Source organism: Sorghum bicolor, chromosome 9 (genome assembly GCF_000003195.3).
Source record: "Sorghum bicolor cultivar BTx623 chromosome 9, Sorghum_bicolor_NCBIv3, whole genome shotgun sequence".
In the NCBI taxonomy this organism is placed as follows: Eukaryota; Viridiplantae; Streptophyta; class Magnoliopsida; order Poales; family Poaceae; genus Sorghum; species Sorghum bicolor.
The window spans coordinates 50853154-50873585 of record NC_012878.2 but is presented as its reverse complement, the minus strand read 5'-3'; the positions used below and the strand labels follow the sequence as shown (position 1 = coordinate 50873585).

Below are 20432 nucleotides of genomic sequence, written 5' to 3'. Positions count from 1 at the left end.
CTTGCTGCTAAGAAAAAAAATATCTCCATTATTAAGTAAGGGGGTGTTAATCTCGTGTAGTTTCATCTACGAATAATTAACACCCCCTTTTAAGCGATCATCTTCCAAGGACTGCAACCAAACTATAACCCATCAAACACAGAAGCCGCTTAATCTGGCATGTTGCACAGTTAAACTAATAAGCTACCGATCGTAATCTTGATGGCAGCCAAATCCATATGTCCTGAAACCAACACATGTTAACACAACTCCACTGAGTCGTAATCTTGATGGCAGCGCAGCCATATGTCAGTCACACAAACAACCAAAAAACTCATCGCTGATACCAAAGCTTCCGCGCCAGCTGCAATGCAATGACCGGCCAGCCATTTTTCGTCTTGATCGATCGAGCAGCAGCAGCACGGCACACAGCTGCTTATTATACGAGGTCACCTTCGTCTGTGTCACGTACTACTTCTCTGAGCTCCTCCCATCTCTTGTTCCTTGTCTTGGGCTCATCAGCGCATCGATCGCAGGCAGCAGGGGGGCGGAAGAAGCGATGGGGAACTGCGGGGCAAAGCCGAAGACAAGCGACGGAGACGACGCACCTCCTCCGCCCGTCGAGCCGCAGACGGCGGCGGGGGCGGCCGCGGAGGGGGAGCGCAAAGACGAGGAGGCCCCGGCGCCGGAAGGGACGAGCCTGCAGGCCGTTGTGCCTCCACAAAGTGAGGTGCGCAAAATGATCTCAGCTCCCGCACGTCTTTTATCCATCACTCGAACAGAGTCTTTTGTCGATAACTCTAGCTCTAGCATCGCAATTTTTTTTTTTTTTTTGAGGAAAACTACCATCCCAATTTGACTGTTTTTGGTATGACATGGCCCAAAAGTTCCGCGAAAGTCATGTGCTATTGATAGCTTGTAGGACTGTAGGAGTATACTTCGTTTCCGGCATCCAAATCCGACCTTAATTGCAAGTTTGGGAGGCATTCAGGGGGTATTAAATTAAATGAAAAGAACGGAAAAGGAAAAGGAAAAGGGATATGTTTTATTTGGGCCAGATGTCTCTGCCTCCACAACTTGGGCCCCTAGCATTTCAGCCTTTTTCTGTAAGAACTGGCCCATGAAATCTACAATTTTACGGAGGTCGTTCTGCTGCGTTTGTCCTAGTTCTCGTGTACCGATGTTCGTGTGCCGTGTTTCGTTGCTAATTGCTGCGTTAAATACTTTTTATCCTTTTGATCAATGCTAGGGCACTCTTAATGCAAAAATCATCATAATTTTTATGAATATTAATCGTACTGCACTTAAACGTTGTGTTGATATGACAAGATATTTATTAAAAGGGAGAGTAAATTCATAGAAATTGGGTCTAAATTAGAAACCATGTCTACACGAGAATCAAACACATGAAAGGATGTGACTGGTGGAGAATTGAGAGAGAATTAAACAATTGGATAAAAAATTATTCTCTGAAACTATTTATTGGAGCCATGATTTTTATATGTAGTGTCTTTAGAAATTAACAGATATAGAAATTTGATGTGGTTTTAGTATGGGGACTGCCCTCATAGAATACTTCCTACTTCCTCGGCCTGAAGAATAATAGTTTTCTAGACTGAAAATTTATTCCAAAATAAAAACTTGCTTACATCAATGCATCATCCATTAGATCAATTTTTATTTTTCTCGAAGTTTCCAACGGTTGTTAACGTATCCATTTATTCCCCCTACTCCCCTAGACATCATGTTCCAATAGTTGAAGTAATGGGTATAATAATATTTAATATACTCCAATAGAGTATATCATAACAATAAAACTCGTTGCTCTAACTTCTCGTTAAGTGATAATGCAGCTAAAGTTCAGAATTTTACTAAGGGATAATAAGGTCTTTTCTTTACCTTGTTAATCTATCCTAAACTTTGGTTGGATATAGACTCTTAGATTAATCTATCCTAAACTTCGATACATATAGACTGTTAGATCACTATAAAATACTTTCTTTGTCTCTAAAAGCTTCAACTTCTAGATTCCGTGTCAGTCAAACTTGTTTAACTTTGACCAACTTTATAGAAAAGAGCATCAATATCTATGACATAAAATGAGTACCTTGTGAAAATATATTCAATGATAAATCTAATGGTATTAATTTGGTACTATAAATCTTAACGTTTTTTTTCTAAAAATTTAATCAAAGTTTCAAAAGTTTAACTTAGGACAACTCTAGAAGTTGCAGCTTTCAAGGATAGAGAGAGTATAATAATACATAGAGTACTTGTTTTAATTCATCTCGAAACTTCTAGACCCCACCCGCGAACCTATGACACCTTTTGATAAATACTACTCCCTCCGTACCTGTTTTAGTTTGACGTTTTGGACTACTCAAGCATTTTTCTATGACACCTTTTGATAAATACTACTCCCTCCGTACCTGTTTTAGTTTGACGTTCTGGACTACTCAAGCATTTTTATAAAACTTGACGTTTTGACCAGATGGGGTCTCTGGACTTATTTGCCCCTACCTCTTCGTTGTCCACGCATGCCGCCCACGCACAAAAAAAGAGAAAAAAAGAGTGGTCATCATCAAGGATTGAACCTGAGACCCAAGGCTTTAGTTTGAGCATACTAGCCAATTGAGCCCGTTTAGTTTTGTGTATAATTAGCACTCATAACCTTATTTAATAAGGGCATAGATAGAAAATTAACCCCTAATTAATCACTCATTGGTTACCACAATCATGTCCTAAATGTCAAGAATTATGGGTATGGAGGGAGTATTAGATGTGCTCCATCCATCCAAGTATATAAGGGATTCAAATTTCAGCTAAACCGTATAACCTTGAGCAAGATTTAAAAAGAGTACTAATATCTATCACACTAAATATGTAAATATATGAAAATACTTTTCATAATGTATAAATTATGCTAATTTAACAGTGTAAATATCATAATTCTTTTCTATAAATTTGATGGAAGTTAACCTAACTTGGTTGTTTACATAAGTGGTAAATGGTCATGTCCAGCCACGCTATCTTGTTTGGGCTTATACGACCTTATTCGTCGTAGCTCGTTCGTTTGGGCTTATCAGCCGAATCTGCCAGCTATTCAGTAGTGTTTTTCTCTCACAATAAATCAGCCACAAATAAACCAGCCAACAGTATTTTATGTCATGCCTTATCAGCCAAAGAATGTCTGTTTTTGTTTCATGCTTAGAAACGACAATACTTTCTGTCATACCTTATCACCAACCTAAATGAAAATGTGCATGCATGCTACTCCCTCCGTCCACAAATAAGTGCACATCTCGTTTCCCAAAGAGTCAAACACTTTTAAAATTGACTAAATATATATAAAAATATACTAATATTTATTATATGTAATATATATCAATAGATTGAGCATGAAATATATTTTCATAATATACTTATTTGTAGATACAAATATTGATATTATTTGATATATGTCTAGTCAAACTTAAAAAAGTTTGACTCCTCGGAAAGCGAGATGTGCATTTATTCGTGAACGGATGGAGTATTTATTTACTGGTCCGTATATGTCTGTTTTTGTTTCATGCTTGGAACCGACTTAAATAATAGTTTTATTGGAACTAAAAGTAACAGAATATTGTCATGAAAATATGCGCGAGCGTTGTCTCACAATAATACCTCCGTGTGGCAGGAAGCTACGACCACGACAGTCGTCGAAAAAGAGCATGCTGAACCAAAGGAAAAGGCGGAGGAGGTCGCCAAGGAAGACGCTGATCACGGCAAGGAGAAGGAAACGCCGACGGCGGAGGAGGCCACCGCCGCTGAGCTTCCGGCGTCTACTCCGGTGAGCGTCGCCTGACGCACACGGCGCACACACCCCGATCGTTACGCCAAAACGATGACGGCGTTCTTACGAGTTCCATTTTTTTTTGCTTCCTGAAACGTTTTGAGGCATGGACTGTATCTGTATCCCCATGCATGGCAGGACTCTGCTGCTGTGTTATCTTCATTCCTTTTCCCTCTCTCGCCATTTCCAGCTTCGTCCCGTTGTAGTATGATTCTAGGCTGTCGCTGGCTAAGTGTGTGGTTATGAGAGATCTGAATCTGAACTAGTACTCCACAAGTCTATTCGTTTGTTTGTTTGCTGAATATTATGATATGGATATCTCGTCATTTCCCACCAAGTTAATTAATTAAAAATTAAGGTTGCTTGGATTTAGATTGTTGCAATACCACGTACGTCCACGTCCCGCTGAAACTTGGCCCTTTCTTCAAAGGACACGTACGGGCGAGCACACACCGCTGTGGATACCTGCCACCTCGTGCGGCGTACGACGATCGCGCGACCGTCCGCACGTCACGTGTAGTGACTAGTGAGGCCTTGTTTAGATTTTTTTTAAAAAACAGTTTGACATTATAATACTTTTCCTTTTTTATTTGACAAAAATTATTCAATTATAGAATAATTAGATTTAAAAGATTTATTTCATAATTTACAGACAAACTGTGTAATTAGTTTTTATTTTTATTTATTTTTAATACTTCATGCATTTGCTGTAAGATTTAATATGATAAGAAATTTTGAAATTTTTTTTGTTTTTAGAGTGAACTATATATAAGGCCTGAGTAGTTTGTATATAGTACGGGATAAACGAAGACGAAGACAAAGCTCCAACAAACATTTATCAGCGCCGCCATCTGGAAATTAAACCTGATCTAATCGATTGCGGCATATTCAAGCCAGCCGGTTACGAGGAGCATTCGACGAGTGTAACGCTATCATCGTCCCATTGTGACACGCCGGTGACACTTGATGATTTATATTCTGTTTCGTTTTGTTTTCCTCCGGAAAGATGGATATAATAGCGCACGATAGTTGCTTCTTTTCCGGCCGGAGCCAAACAATAATGGCCGCTGTTTTCTTGTGTTTGAAGTGCAAGATAGCGGTTAGCGAAGATACTTAGCAGCGGTGCAGTTTCTTAATTTTGTATAGTTTCTTATCCCAGTACAAAAGAATGTGAATTAGATCTGCCAGTCAACCAACCAACCGACCGACCTTTCGTCATGCATTTGTGGTTGACTCGAACACTACTGTACCACGCAACGCGTTCGCGCTTCCGTACGTATCCATCCGAAGAACTGAGGCCTTGTTTAGTTCCGAAAACTGAAAAGTTTTCGGAACTGTAGCACTTTCGTTTGTTTGTGATAAATGTTGTCTAATCATAGACTAACTAGGGTCAAAAGATTCGTCTCGTGATTTACAGTCAAACTGTGTGATTAGTTTTTATTTTAGTCTATATTTAATGCTTCATGCATGTGCCGCAAGATTCGATATGACAGGGAATCTTGAAAACTTTTTGGATTTCGGGGTGAACTAAACAAGGCCTGAGATCCAGTCCACTACTCCACTGCATTCCGGCAGCACAAAGGAGAGTACTACACGCAAATCGCAGGGATAAAAAAAGAAAATGGATAACAACGGCGCACAGGATCTAAACACGTCGTGATCTAGAATACGTACATACTTGGTGCAGTGCGTCTGGTAGCACTCGCTACGCTTCTTAATTTAAACCCACTGCCGACCGACCCGTCCTGTGGTTTGTTCCAAGCGGAACAAAAAAAAAAAAACGTGGCACGGGCACACGGCGTCGCTGCAGCGGTCCAGCCAGGCACACAAACTGACCCGTCTGCTAGCGGGGCCCGCCCCACACGCAGACGCTAGCGGACAGACCGCCCACGACGCCGCGCCCCCGGCCAGCTCGCCAACGCCAAAGGGACAAGAGCCTTCGGCCACCTCGGATGCCGACCTGTACCGGCCGCGGCTTCTCGACTTCTCGTTGTCACGCTGCGACAGGTCCCCGTGCACCCTCAGCTACGGCGAGACATCCAACTGCTTCGGCGATGCCAGCTTAAGCTACCAAATCCGAGTAGTAACAATTAATTACTACTTTAATTACGACTCCCGTGCAAACAGCCTGCTCATATCGCGGCTAAACAATGAAAAGAAAAGGGAAACTTTTCGGTTACGGCTCTGTTAATGAATTTGTGCGTCTGAGCGTCGAGCGCGACGGCGTGCACGGCGTCGGGGCGGGGCGCGCGCGTCTTTTCACACCCGCGCGCCGCTCGTCTAGTCGTCTGCATGCCGGGGGCGCGCCGGACGACCTCGTCAGCGCCGTGCATTTATTTTTACGCCACCGGCAGAAAGGGTTGGCGGCGGCATCGATGACGAATCAAAAGCTGCAGCCGAAAGCACCAACACGCTGACACGGGAACGGCAGAGAGAACGTTTTTTTATCTTACAAGCCGTAAAACTGTAAAACCTACGAGGATTACTTGCGCCATCAGCATGGTGAAAAAGTAGAGATGGTTTGACGGTGAGGACACTTAGACTTTATCATAGAGTCTAAATTTATTTATTAACTCGAACGATGTGGATTTAGAGTCTAAATAAGATTTAAAGTCCTATTTTTTCTACCTCTTTCTTCAATAAGTAAGCTGCCACATCAATAAAATATTATAAATAATATGTAATTAATTGTCTTAGACTCTGTAATAGAGTCTTGCATTGTGAGTGCCCTTGGACTCTAAGTCCATGCTGATGGCGCAAGTAGAGTCTCGCAAGTAGAGATGGTGTAATTAATTGCAATGCAAGACTCTATCATAGAGTCCAAGACAAATTGCAAGACTCTATCATAGAGTCCAAGACAATTAATTACATATTATTTATGGTATTTTGCTGATGTGGCAGCATATTTATTGAAAAAAGAGGTAGAAAAAAATAAGACTCCAAGTCTTATTTAGACTCTAAGTCCATATTGTTCGAGGTAATAAATAACTTTAGACTATATGATAGAGTCTGCATTGTGAATGTCCTTATGAAACATGCATTGAGACTGACCTAATAGTAAACTAATGACGTCTCAATAAAGAAAAACAACTTTACATATTTTGAAAAAACGATCTAGAATAACACAAGTACTAAAAATCGATATGACGAGGAATCTTAAAAAGTTTTGATTTTTGGATGAACTAAACAAGATCTAATAACAAGTCACATAATAACTACTTCCTCCGTCTCATATTAACTGCCGTATTTGGTTTTTGTACTATAAATTTAACTTAATTTATAGAAAATACGTTTAATATTTATTTCTCTAAATAAATTTATTAAAAAAACTAAATTAGATCTTTCTAATGATACTAACTATGTACAATAAATATTAATATTTTTTAATATATATTTTTCTAAATTTGTTTTTTTGAAGGGTTAGACGTTTGCCTTGACTGGCACGTCAGCTACGTGAGCGTGCAGCCGCTGTCACCCGTGCTCCCTCTGCCCTGCGACCCTGTCCCTGCCACGGCGGGAACGAACCAAAGGACGACCCGCTTTCTGTGGCTCGGGCCCCGGGCCGCCCAAGCCGAAAAGGAAAGCGGGCCCCGGTCCTGCACAGTCAGAAGCTCGGGCGCACACTTGACGCCGTTACGCTGGTCGGGCCTACCCCCGCCTGCTTCTGTGAAGTAGCAGATCTCCCATACGTAACGTAACGGAACGGGATGGTCAACCCCCGCCCGCCCCCCACCGTGGACCGAAGCGGAGCACTGCTCCGTCCGTAATATAATAAACAACACACGCCTCGTGCGCTTCCTTCCTCTCCCCTCCCTCCCTCTCGCGCTCTCTCGGCTTCCTCGCTTGCCTGTCTCCCTCCCTCCGGACTCCTTGCTCGCTGGTTCGCTCCGGGTCTCCGTCCGTCTCCCTCACCTGTCACCACACCCACTTCCACCTTCCCGTCGTTCCTGTCCGTCCTCGGTCCGCTCCAACGGCTCCTCGTGGCGTGGTCACAAGGGAAGCCGCCCATCCAGAGGTGGAAAGAGCTTAACCCCGGTGAAGACTGGAATCTGAGCCACCCGCGCTCCGATCTGTCTTCCGAAGGACGCGGAGGGAGGAAGGCTCCGGATCGAGGATTTGCGTCTCCTTCCGGTCCGGCACGCCTTGATGTAAGTTCTCTCTCTCCCCCGACCGCGGTGGTCCGATTTGTGGGCTTACCGTCTTGATTTCTCTGATGCCTCCATTTCCCGCGGTAGGGATGTCATGTGAGAAGAGGCGTAGTTTTTTTCTGTGCGATTTCTCGTCCGGATGTTTGCAGAAATGTCTCCTATTCTGCTGTACTCGAGTAGTACCGGTGAAGAGACCTTTCTGTACTCGAGTAGTCTGGAGCTTGGCTGTACTAGTAGCTTGCTGTTGCTTCCGCTGCAGACATGCTAGTGGTAGATCTTGTGTCCATCTCTTTCGATTTTTTTTTGGTAGCCCGTCGATTTGTTACTCGATTTGTTCCTTAAAAGGTCTCTCCTTTTTTATCCAATCCCACCTTTGATGAATCAGGGGGAGAAAAGGGGGTCCTTTTGACCATGGAGCGCCTAAATTTCTAGCCTAGGAATTGGGTTTGGCCGTACGGGGGCCGACGTTTCTTTCTAGAAATGTTGCAACATGCCCACCAGAATGGTTGGTGTGATGCACTGATGCGACTTCTCTGGAATTGAAATGTTCTTGCCCTTCTCTGTTCTCTCGCAGCTGCACTCCACAAATTCTGTTGTGATATCAGTTTTTTATTGCTGTCCGTGTGCTCAATCGTGATGAGCTGTACTTGGAATTGATCTATTAATCATAACATACTAGTATGTCACTAGCTCTATGCTATGCTATTATTCACACGCTTTCACATCTAAGATTCTTTTCTTCGCGCAGGTATAAATCGGCCTTTGCTTCTTTGTAGGCACACTCAAAAGCAGCGTTTCCCCTGTAGGGTGGCGTGATCTCCACTGTTCTATAAGTGGAGCAGCCACGAAGGCTGTCGGAACCTCCTTCGCTGTTATATATTGGCAGGCTAGAGCCCCAAGTTTCCTGAAGGCTTTGCTGCCCTGTTCTAGTTGGCGAAGATGTCGTTCCGCAGCATCGTTCGTGACGTTCGGGACAGTTTTGGTAGCCTGTCAAGGCGCAGCTTTGAGGTGACTATCGCTGGCCTTTCTGGACTCACCGTGCATCATAGGGGGAAATCTCAGAGCACGGTGCATGAGGTCTGTGATACGGATCTCATAATCCAGGAGAGCCGTTGGGCTAATCTCCCTCCTGAGCTCCTCCGCGATGTGATCCGGAGGCTGGAGGCCAGTGAGAGCACCTGGCCAAATCGCAAGCATGTTGTGTCCTGCGCTGCTGTTTGTCGAGCATGGAGGGAGATGTGCCGGGAGATTGTGCTGAGCCCGGAGTTTTGTGGGAAGCTTACATTCCCAGTTTCTCTAAAGCAGGTAAGCTTAATCCTAGATCCAACTACCTGAATGCTTCCCAGAATGATATTTTTGTATCTAATGATGGCACTTACCAATGCTTATTCTTATATCTTTATAGTATTACTAACATTTGACAATGTTTATCTTCACAGCCCGGGCCTCGAGATGGAATGATTCAATGTTTCATAAAGCGAGATAAATCAAAGTCCACATATCATCTCTACTTGTGCCTCAGCACTGGTATGTTGTGCCTTTCTTTTGCTTTTATGAGTAGATCCTTTATTGTTTTTGAATTCCTACGATGATTGATATTTTGGCAAATATCAGCTAGCATCAAGTCGACATTTTGGTCCTCTGTTGTCTTTCCATCATTTCTCCCCAACATTCCTTCGTTTCGGAATGCAATTGTTGACTATTCTTTTTTTTTTTGGTGTGGATCAGCTGTACTTATGGAGAATGGCAAGTTCCTCTTATCAGCTAAAAGGAACCGCAAAACAACCTGCACGGAGTATGTTATCTCAATGGATGCTGAGAACATATCGAGATCTAGCAGCACATATATTGGAAAGCTAAGGTAATAGAATTGAAATGCAAGTGAATGGGTAGCCTTTCTTGTTTTTGCCTGGCCTATTTGATTGTGCCAGCTAATTGAGGTATTTCTTGTCATTTCCAGGTCAAACTTCCTCGGCACCAAATTTATGATCTCTGACACGCAGCCCCCTTATAATGGGGCTGTAGTCCCTCATGCTGGCCGGACAAGCCGAAGATTCAACTCCAAGAAGGTCTCCCCTAAGGTGCCAACTGGTAGCTACAACATAGCTCAGGTGACATATGAGCTAAATGTTCTTGGCACGAGAGGCCCTAGGCGGATGCACTGCGTCATGCACTCTATACCCGCCTCCGCAGTTGAGCCTGGTGGCATAGTCCCTGGACAGCCTGAGCAGATTCTGCCCCGGGCATTAGAGGAGTCCTTCCGCAGCACCACCTCCTTCTCCAAGTCATCCATCATGGACCGGTCCATGGATTTCAGCAGCTCCCGTGACTTCAGCAGTGCCCGCTTTTCTGACATTGCCGGAGGCGCCGCCATAGCTGGCGATGAAGAGGGACAGAACAAGGAGAGGCCGCTTGTGCTCCGCAACAAGGCCCCAAGATGGCACGAGCAGCTGCAGTGCTGGTGCCTCAACTTCCGTGGCCGTGTAACCATTGCCTCGGTGAAGAATTTCCAGCTGATCGCTGCGCCAAGCCCGGCCCCTGCCCCTGCTGCCAGGGCTCCAACCCCATCGTCACAACCTGTTCCGCAGGACCAAGATAAGATCATTCTCCAGTTTGGTAAGGTGGCCAAGGATATGTTCACTATGGACTACCGCTACCCACTCTCAGCCTTCCAGGCTTTCGCCATCTGTTTGAGTAGCTTCGACACTAAACTGGCCTGTGAGTAAATATAGACCCCGTGGAAGCAATGGAACAACCCGGAGCTGGCAATGCACAAGGGGAGAGATGCATTTAGCCCTAGGATTTTAGTTTGATGCTTTTGCAATTTGTTGTTTTCTCTCTGATGGTTGTATTCTGCTTCCTGTTAACCTGGAACCGGACCTCTAGGCTCTAAGCATGTATGTTTTCACCTGCTGGCACCATGGTAGGTGCCATTTCGTGTAATGTGCATAAGATTCAGCCCTTAACGTGAATGAATTGTTACAGTGTTGATTTTCCAAAAATTTTTGGAACTAAACAAGGGCCTTGTTTAGGCCTTGTTTAGTTCGCAAAAATTTTCAAGATTCCCCGTCACATCGAATCTTGCGGCATATGCATGGAGCATTAAATATATATGAAAACAAAAACTATTTGCACAATTTATCTATAAACCGTGAGATGAATCTTTTGAGCCTAGTTACTCTATAATTGAACAATGTTTGTCAAATAAAAACGAAAGTGCTACAGTGCCGTTTTTCATAAGTTTTTGCCAACTGAACAAGGCCTTACTTTCCAGAAAATTTTGCAAAATTTTTCACATTCTCCGTCACATCGAATCTTTAGACGCATGCATAGAGTATAAAATATAGACGAAAATAAAAACTAATTGCACAGTTTGGTCGAAATTGACGAGACGAATCTTTTGAGTCTAGTTAGTGTATGATTAGACAATATTTGTCAAATACAAACGAAAATACTACAGTGCATGTTTTGCAAAAAATTTTGGAACTAAACAAGGCCAAGGCCCTGAATGAATTGTTTTCGAGCTTTTCGCGTTGTAGTCCATGTGCATGGCAGCATGGGTACTTGCGTGTGAAAATGAAGCTTGACTCGCAGCCCCAATTTTTTACAATTTGGTCCTTTTTTTGAAAAAAGTTCACAATTAGACCCCTGGAAAACTTAAGTGCACAAATGGACCCAGGGCTCGGCGCCATGCATCATGGCGTCGAGGTATCACGTCTCGGCGCCATGGATCACGGCGCCGAGCTCCCTGGGCCAAGCCAGCGTGGATTTTGCGTGGCGGCTTGTGTGGCAAAAAAAAAAAAACCAGTCGGCGCCAGAGATCCATGACAAGTTCTTTGCTTTTCATTTATTATTAATTTGTGTACTTATGAATTAAATAACTTGATTGTATGGTTGCAGGAACTACCCCCGCTTCGACCTCGAACGCATGACAAGTTCGAGGAGATGCGGTATAACGACAGGTACACACCTCTGCTGCAGAGGGCTGGCCTAGATGTCATATCGTATCAGGTTCGTCGTGGGTTGCCTCCAATTAACCCCGCGGCGATCACAGCTTTAGTTGACAGGTGCACCATTTATCTATAGTAATCGTATGTTTTTTTGAACAAACTTTATCTATCTTTCTGAAAACCCTAACAACAATGTTCTTTAAATTGTAGGTGGAGGCCAGAAACTCATAGTTTCCACCTACCTTGTGGAGAGATGACTGTTACACTCCAGGACACTCAGAAGATCCTGGGTTTGAGTGTTAGAGGTCGTCCAGTTATCGGACACTGCAGGTCCGATGGTTGGAGGGCCAGAGTTGAGGCCTTCCTTGGAAGACCACTTCCTCCGGAGGCACCGACGCAGCGCACCACTGGGGTACCAATTGCTTGGCTTAGGCAGAGCTTTGGTAATTGTCCGGCACATGCGGACCAGGAGACAGTTGCCTACTACTGTAGAGCTTGGATCTTGCACCTATTTGGGTGTGTTCTTTTCCCTGACGCGACAGGGGACACTGCATCGTGGATGTACCTCCCGTGCCTCACTGACTGGGACACCACAGGTACTTTTCCCTTACACAGTTATTATTAATTTGGTTTCTTATGTTCACGTATGCATTGATTAAATTGATTGCAACGGTTTCAGGTACTTACAGCTGGGCTTCGGGAGTGCTGGCTTACCTATACCGTAGCCTTTGTGAGGCGTGTCGTCGGACCGCAAGTAGTTCTTCCGTTGGTGGTTGTGTTTACCTACTGCAGCTTTGGATGTGGGCTCGTCTTCCAGTTGGACGGCCCATAGTTGACGCTCCTCGGGAATGGTTTGCAGTGGGCAACCCTCGTCACCGTCCGACGTTTGCCCATCTTTGGGACCAGGCGAAAGTCGCCTTCAGCAGGACTTCACGTGCGTACGTACAGTATGCCAATGAGCTCGACACGCTTAGGCCCTCCATGGTGAGTAAAATGCAGTAGTTCTTGTTTATTGTATGCTCGATAGTTTATCTAACTTGCCATATACATGTCTTATGTTTGCAGGTTAATTGGGAGCCGTACACGGCGAATGATGCGCTACATCTTGGAGTAAGCAGCATGTGTAGCGAGGATGAAGACTTGTACTTGATGATCTGCCCTCTGATTTGCTTCTATGCTGTTGAGTGGCACCTTCCAAATCGAGTAGCCCGCCAATTTGGCTTGTGCCAGCAATGGCCTGTCCCTCCATTTGATACTTCCGTGGAGCTGCACAAGTAAGTTATTTTGGTAATTTATTCCATGCATTTGATAGATATGTTGACTGCAATTTATTCAAAGTTCAATATTTATTCAAAGTTCAATACCTTAAATGTTGCTGAAAATTACATGATTGCTGAAATTTATTTGCTACTTGGTCCAATATAAATCCTTGCTGAAATCTATTACCCCCTATATGCATGTTGGTACTTTTTACATGCTTGCTGAAATTTATATAAATGTTGCTGAAATTTACATGCTTAGTGCTTATCCATGCTTGCTGAAATTTATAAATGTGCTATTGCAAATCCATGCTTGCTGAAATTTATATCCTTAGTCATTTCCAACGTATTTGAAGTGTGCTACTACAACCTACTTGCTGAAATTTATTTCATACCTACTATATTCATGTTGCTAGTTCAATATTTTAACCACGTACTGAGTTTTAGAATCAATGTTGTTAAATCTGTGTTATTATTTTCATCTTTAATATTTAATTTTATGATTGATCGTCAGAAGCAAAAGAAGACAGTTGAGTTTCAAACGTTGCATCGTCAGTACATAGAGGTGTGGGACCAGTTTCATGACAACCTCTACGAAAATGAGCAACCACATACCAACTACAATTTTCGTGCATACCTTACTTGGTACCTAGGTGTTACACGAACAAGGTTGAAAATTCAGTGGACCCAAGCAGATTATGCGTACCTTGAATCATCTGAGGATGAGGACACTTCCTATGACCTAGCAGCACGACAAGGGACACTTATCGAGGCAGCACCTGTCTTGGACCGAGTGGTACATGTCCTTTCCACTATACAATTGTACGATTGTTGTCCTTTCCACTTTATAAATTGCACTTATATAAACTAATACGTGTCTTATCTTATAGGGCAACGCAATAAAGCAATCTGTACTTGACATCGAACGGTTTCCAAGAACAGGTGTGGACGAGCACACACTAAACAACTTTCTTGGAGTAAGTACTTGACATCGAATTTATCTAAGAACAAGTATTATGACCCTCATTTATCATATATCTAACAATATGAATTTTAATCTTTGCATAATAGAGACTAGCACGTAGGCTTAGGCGTGCTGCAGCTCGGTGCGGTTGCGGTACTAGTGCTGCGATGAATGTGCATGTGCCACAGGAACGACAATGCAAGACACCTGTTGTGCATGGTACATCTTCTTTGGGAGGTATAATTTTATTAAATTTGTTGTTTATTTGAACTGAGCAATTTTCATGGTATGAGATAATGAATTAAGTGCACACATAATTTGAACAATGTTTATAGGATCTGGAGGACAGAGCTCGTCTCGGCCAACTATGGACACTTTTCAAAGCGATGATGATGAGGACGAAGAGGGGGTGGCCGAGGAGCGTGACTATGACGAGCTTGGGTTATCTCAGCTTCCTGATGCTCCTTCTACTCAGCCTACGCAGGTTGCAAGAAGGCGACGTCGTTCGCCTTGTAGGTACACTCCAGGCACCGATGCTCTTGGCCACAAGGGTAAGGGTAAGACTAGGAGGCAGTGAGGATGACTTCTGTGCTAACACCATGGTAGCAGCTTAGATTTGATGGCATAACTTCTGTTATTTTGCATGTATCGACACTGTGAACTTTGTGGACTATTTGTACTATATGGGACTGTATGGTCTCTGTGGACTATCTGAACTATCATTTCTGATGGCGTATGTGCTTGTGTTGTGATATTTGGATGAATCAATGTTTGTATTGTACTGTGATGTCTATTTATAACTGTGGATGTACCAAAAATAGGGGAAACTCTTGCAAATTTTTTCCATGAATTATTCAATGTAGTGCACATATTCTGTGGTCCATTCCTATTGGTTTTCGCAGTGTAGGCTTTTCAGAAACAGTGAACCAATATGGCTTTTCATTGAATCATCACATCCGAAACAGTGAACGAATCTAGCCTTTTCAGATGACAATCCAAATAGACTTTTCAGTTTTCAACTAGGCTTTTCAGTAATCAAATCTAGGCTTTTCAGGTGCATTTATTATATACTACAACGGCTACCAACTATTGGGTTCCTATATATATACGCAGTGGTGAGAGCGTTGCTACTCACTTGAGATTGTTCAGTTCAAGTAAAAATGTCTGGAGGGTCGTCTAGAGGGAAGGGAAAGGCGGCGATGAAGGGTAATCCCTTTCTTTGGGAGGGTCCTCTTGGTCCTAAAGACTTTGAGGAAGCAATTTATGATAGGTTCCCCCTTGAGAGCAAACATGATTTTACTAAAGAGGCACCACTGAGGGCATATGATGACCGAAAAGAAGAGTGGCCAAAATGTATGCATGGTGAGGATTGTTTGGTGCAGATGTACACAGAGGGGATAGATGGAGGGCGTCGTTTCTTCAAATGTCCACGAGCATGGGTAAGTCATATTACTAATTAAACCTTCAATAAGATACTCTCTTGTGCTAAAGCTACATACTTATTGCAGTCATCCTTGTCAAAAGAGAACTGTGGCTTCACCAGATGGGTCGATCCTAGACCTATTCATCCCCATGCAGAGTACATCTACTACCTGCAGGACCGTATCTTTGATTTAGAAACGGAAGTTAGCTGTGGTTACAAGGACGACGAAGAGGACGACAACAGCAATGCTACTGGCTCCCAAAACACAATATGCAATGATCCATACTGCACATGCCCTAATCACAAGAACAAGGGCCCTCCTTCACCACCACCCCCACCACCACCACCAACAACGGGAGGATACTATGGAGAAGGGGCAACACAGTTTGCTATGTGGCCACACTACTAGGTAGAACTGAACTAATTCACAGGCCACATCCATATGTTTGTTGTTTGGTTTAATCACCTAAGGCATGTTAGGGTTAGTCGAAAGAACTATGTACCTTTGTGTGGTATATGTTCTCACATGCCATTCCCTGTGCTTGTTAATTGCTTGAATTACCTAAGGCATGTTAGGTTTAGTCTCGGACCTCTGCACCCTTGTTTGGTGCATGTTTTGACATGCCATTCAATGTGATGTGTGCTACTAGTTATGCAATATACTAGTTCGTTAACTTCTATTTCAACTAATTATCCTCATTTCATTGCCTATGCAATACTCAAATAAAAATATTGTCTACTTATAATGAAACCAAATTAAAATTGCTAAAGTGCATTACATAACAACAAATTGAAAAGTCCAACACAAAACAATATTGTCCATGAACCAAACAAAGAACAAGAAGGTAATGTAACTACTGAGTGCAACGAGGCCACTTTCCCTTCCTCTGGGCATCTGGATTCTCATCAATCGCTGCCTTCGCTCGGCGCACACGCTCAAGCTTCTTTTCCCTCTCCTCCCGAGCCGCAGCAACACGTCTTCTTTCCTCCTCTTCCTTGTGCTCCCTCTTTTGAGCCTCCTCTCTACGTCTCTTCTCTAATATCTCTGCACGCTCTGCATCCCACTCCTTTAGGCCTTGTAGAAGCCGCTTGTCGGACTCCTTAACCTCAGTGTCGATCCATTGCTCAAAATCACACAATGGTGGAGGGGTCTGCAACAAATATATTTGTTCAAAAATTTAAATCATGCTTCGTAGGACACAAATTAATAAGTGCACAATAGAAAAAATAACTTACAATAAAGTTACTGCGGCGTTGTTTTGGCGTAGGCTCCCAGGCAAAATTCGAACACATCCAATACCTCTGCCGATAGGTTTCCTCGTCTTCCGAAATTTCTACCTTGCAAGGATCACCACAAAAGCACATAGGTACTGGAACACCGCTAGGAAGCGGCTTGTGGATGTACGGACTACCGGTCGTCCGGCCATAGCTACAGTTCAAATAATTCAATTCTAAGAAGTCATAGCAAATAACGATTGAACCGAAAACTACAATTTACCAAATGATAAATAATAACGAATGAAATTTATCGAAACATGTCGAAAGGTTACCTTGGTTTGCTACTTTTTCCACGACGTGGCATTCTACGATTGCATAAGAAAAATATTAATCATCCATTCAAAAAACTATAAATGGTTTATCTAAGTCTACAACATACGTGTAATATAGGTCAAATCAATGAGTCAAAAACTAATATGTGAAAGAGTAAACCTGGCTTTTCAAGATCTATGGAACAAATCAAACTTTTGATGGTTCAAATATTGAATCCAAATTCGTGCTCGGTTTTTGGAGAGAAAGAGCCGAGAGGGGAGATGAAAATATGAACTGTGTCCACGGGTAGCGAAGGGCGTCGGCCGATTTGTAGCAGGGAGCTCGGCGCCGTGATCTGTGGCGCCGAGCTCGGCGCCGTGATCTGTGGCGCCGAGCTCCCTGCCACGTCAGATCCACGTGAGAAGGCAGTCTAGGACCTCGGCGCCGTGATCCATGGCGCCGAGACGTGAAACCTCGGCGCCATGATGCATGGCGCCGACCCCCTGGGTCCATTTCTGCATTTAAGTTTTCCAGGGGTCCAATTGTGAACTTTTTTCAAAAAAAAGGCCAAATTGTAAAAAATTGGGACTCACAGCCTTGCTAGGGCCTTGTTTAGTTCCGAAAACCGAAAATTCGGAACTGAAAAGTTTTCGGAACTGTAGCACTTTCGTTTGTTTGCGTTAATATTGTCCAATCATAGACTAACTAGAGTCAAAAGATTCGTCTCGTGATTTACAGTTAAACTGTATGATTAGTTTTTGTTTTCGTCTATATTTAATGTTTTATGTATGTGTCGCAATATTCGATGTGACAGGAAATCTTGAAAACTTTTTGATCGGGGTGAACTAAACAAGGCCTAGCTCTGGTTTTACAGTTCCAAAATATGGTTGGTAACCGGTCATCATGGGTCATGGCATATGATCTGCAGACGCCGCCCATGTTTGCCGCGTTGAAGTACTACGGTGGTTATGTTATGTCTGATGGGGGAATCATTGCACATGTGTGTGACCCTTTTTATCTCAGCGGCAAAGCTGTTCTGTTGAGCTTCTTTAGGCCTTGTTTAGTTTCTAAAAAATTTCAAGATTTTTCGTTACATTGAATCTTGCGGCACATGCATAGAGTATTAAATTTAGACAAAAACAAAAACTAATTACACAGTTTGCTTGTAAATTGCGAGATGAATCTTTTGACCCTAATTAGTGCGTGATTAGACAATATTTGACACAAACAAACGAAAGTGCTACAGTACCCAAAATCTAAAACTTTTACCAACTAAACAAGGCCTTAGGTACATCGCTCCACTTTTTTTTAATAGTCTTGTTCGTTGATTTGTTGTGAGGGAAAAATTCTGCTAAGTGGACGGTGGCGGACGGGATGAATAAGGTCGAACACTTTCTGAGTGCACATTTCTGTAGCGACAAGGCGGAACAGTACAGCTAGGACATGTGATGAGGAAGGAAGGGCCGGCGGCGCATCAAATACGAATGAACCCATGATGAGTGTGACTGGGTGAAGGAATGATCTCTGTCTGCAGCTGCAGGTGAGTATATGAACGAGTATAATTCTTAAATCTTAACAAATAAATAAATAAATAAATGAAAAAGTGTGTCTAAGCTGGAATGCACAGAACTAGACGATGAACGAATAATGGATCCATACACTTTTTTTTTCCTTCCAGGACAGGAAACAAAGCGTATTTGTGGCTGGAGAAATGATGGGATGCATTGTGACCCGGCCGGCAATCATTCCCGGTGGTGCAAGACGAGGCTCTCTCGCCTCGCCTCCCAGAACGGTGGCAGGCACCAGGCAGTGCGCACGCATTACACGGGCAGGGCCGAGCCCTCTCCAGTGTCCAGTCCAGTGGCCTCCTCATCACTAGATCGGCAGCAGTGGCTATCATGCTTGGTGCTCGATATGATTCAGCACCGTTTCCTCGACGAGGTTTTCTGGTGCGGTGTCGGCGTGTGATCGCGCTTGGGTTTGGGTACTTAGATCCTGGAGACGAGATCGAACCGAATCTCTGGGTTTTTAACTTTTAACTGGGTGCAAGTGCGCGCGCGCGCGGGGCGCGTTCGTGCGATGCAACTCGGCGAGCATGAGCATCACTCCCCTGCAGCTCAGGTCAGGTGGGGGGAATTTCTGATCTTGTGTCTTGTCCGCTTGCTTTTTTCTAGCCCGATTCTCTCTCGTGGGCGCGGCAGCAGCGTGGTGGTGGTGCCTGGTGCCTGGTGCGCAGGTGTGGTGGGGGCGACGCGGTGGAATCCCACTAGCCAGCCATGGTGGCGACTGGCAATGGCAAGTGCGATGCGGTGGGGAAGAAGGATTCTCCTTCGCCGTCGTAGCGAATGATGATGGGATGATTGGTTGCTAGCCACAATCTACCACAACTAACTTTAGGCAAGTGTGGCAAGCCACAAAAAGTGTGGCTAGCAAATTGGTTGCCACACTTTGCCATGCCTAAAGGAATCTTGCCACACTTTTTAACTCTATGACATGTGGAGCCCAAAAGAATCATGCCTAAGCTTAGTTGTGAACCAAATACTTGCCACTCTGGTCAAACTTGCTTAAGATAAAGTGTGGCAAATTGTGGCTAGCAACCAAACAGCTCCGATATCGGCTGTGGTATGATGGGGGTGCTTGTGGCGGCTCTGCTTGCCAGATTCTCTTCGTTGCTGCCAGGGGTCTCGACCTGCATGATTGAGCGAACCTTTTTATCTTTCCGCGGGGGCGGGCCTTGGCTGCTCGCTGGTTTTTCCCAAATGGAACATCGATCGATTTTCGGGCCTTGTTTAGTTCCCAAAAAATTTTGTAAAATTTTTCAGATTCCCCGTCACATCGAATCTTTAGATACATGCATGAAGTACTAAATATAGATAAAAATAAAAACTAATTGCACAGTTTGGTCGGAATTGACGAGACAAATCTTTTGAGCCTAGTTAGTCCATGATTTGACAATATTTGTCAAATACAAACGAAAGAGCTACAGTGTCCATTTTACAAAATATTTTGGAACTAAACAAGGCCTCGGTTTCAGAATAGTGACGGGCTCTAAGTTGGCTAGTCCATCCATTCTAAATTACTCACTCCCTCCCAAATTATGACGTTTGATTTTTTATGTCAAGTTTGACCACTCGTCTTATTCAAAAAATTTATACAAACATAGTCAAATTTAAGTCATTATTGAAAAACTTTAATTAATAAACCAAGCCATGACAAAAAAAAACAATATTTTATATAAATTTTTGAATAAGACGCAGTGGTTAAAGTTGGTGTAGAAAAAAAAACCAAATGTCTTATAGTCTGGGATGGATTAAATATAAGACATTTTGGTACACACATAACTTTTA

General features: G+C 43.5%; 4 protein-coding genes across 5 annotated transcripts; 3 read left to right on the top strand and 1 right to left on the bottom strand.

Annotated features, from left to right (window-relative positions):
* LOC110430015 (fibrous sheath CABYR-binding protein-like) lies at nucleotides 475–4135 on the top strand. The gene is made up of 2 exons (XM_021446839.1): nucleotides 475–709; nucleotides 3656–4135. The coding sequence occupies exons 1-2, from the start codon at nucleotides 539–541 to the stop codon at nucleotides 3821–3823; spliced, it is 339 nt and encodes a 112-aa protein (XP_021302514.1). The 5' UTR covers nucleotides 475–538; the 3' UTR covers nucleotides 3824–4135.
* On the top strand, nucleotides 7616–10948 carry LOC8071183 (tubby-like F-box protein 8). 2 transcript variants are annotated; one of them, XM_021448268.1, is made up of 5 exons: nucleotides 7616–7959; nucleotides 8736–9264; nucleotides 9399–9486; nucleotides 9688–9820; nucleotides 9920–10948. In XM_021448268.1, exons 2-5 carry the CDS (start codon nucleotides 8899–8901, stop codon nucleotides 10683–10685), a joined length of 1353 nt encoding a protein of 450 aa, XP_021303943.1. In that variant the 5' UTR covers nucleotides 7616–7959; nucleotides 8736–8898; the 3' UTR covers nucleotides 10686–10948. The 2 variants fall into 2 exon arrangements, with proteins under 2 accessions (XP_021303943.1, XP_002441166.1); XM_002441121.2 differs by having other exon boundaries at nucleotides 8708–9264.
* LOC110430472 (protein MAIN-LIKE 1-like) lies at nucleotides 11629–14844 on the top strand. The gene is made up of 9 exons (XM_021448172.1): nucleotides 11629–11748; nucleotides 11860–12026; nucleotides 12120–12505; nucleotides 12589–12893; nucleotides 12975–13183; nucleotides 13616–13964; nucleotides 14059–14145; nucleotides 14240–14369; nucleotides 14468–14844. The coding sequence occupies exons 1-9, from the start codon at nucleotides 11629–11631 to the stop codon at nucleotides 14707–14709; spliced, it is 1995 nt and encodes a 664-aa protein (XP_021303847.1). The 3' UTR covers nucleotides 14710–14844.
* On the bottom strand, nucleotides 16298–17273 carry LOC110430543. The gene is made up of 3 exons (XM_021448302.1): nucleotides 17106–17273; nucleotides 16792–16984; nucleotides 16298–16706 (listed from the first exon to the last, which is right to left on the bottom strand). Exons 1-3 carry the CDS (start codon nucleotides 17135–17137, stop codon nucleotides 16410–16412), a joined length of 522 nt encoding a protein of 173 aa, XP_021303977.1. The 5' UTR covers nucleotides 17138–17273; the 3' UTR covers nucleotides 16298–16409.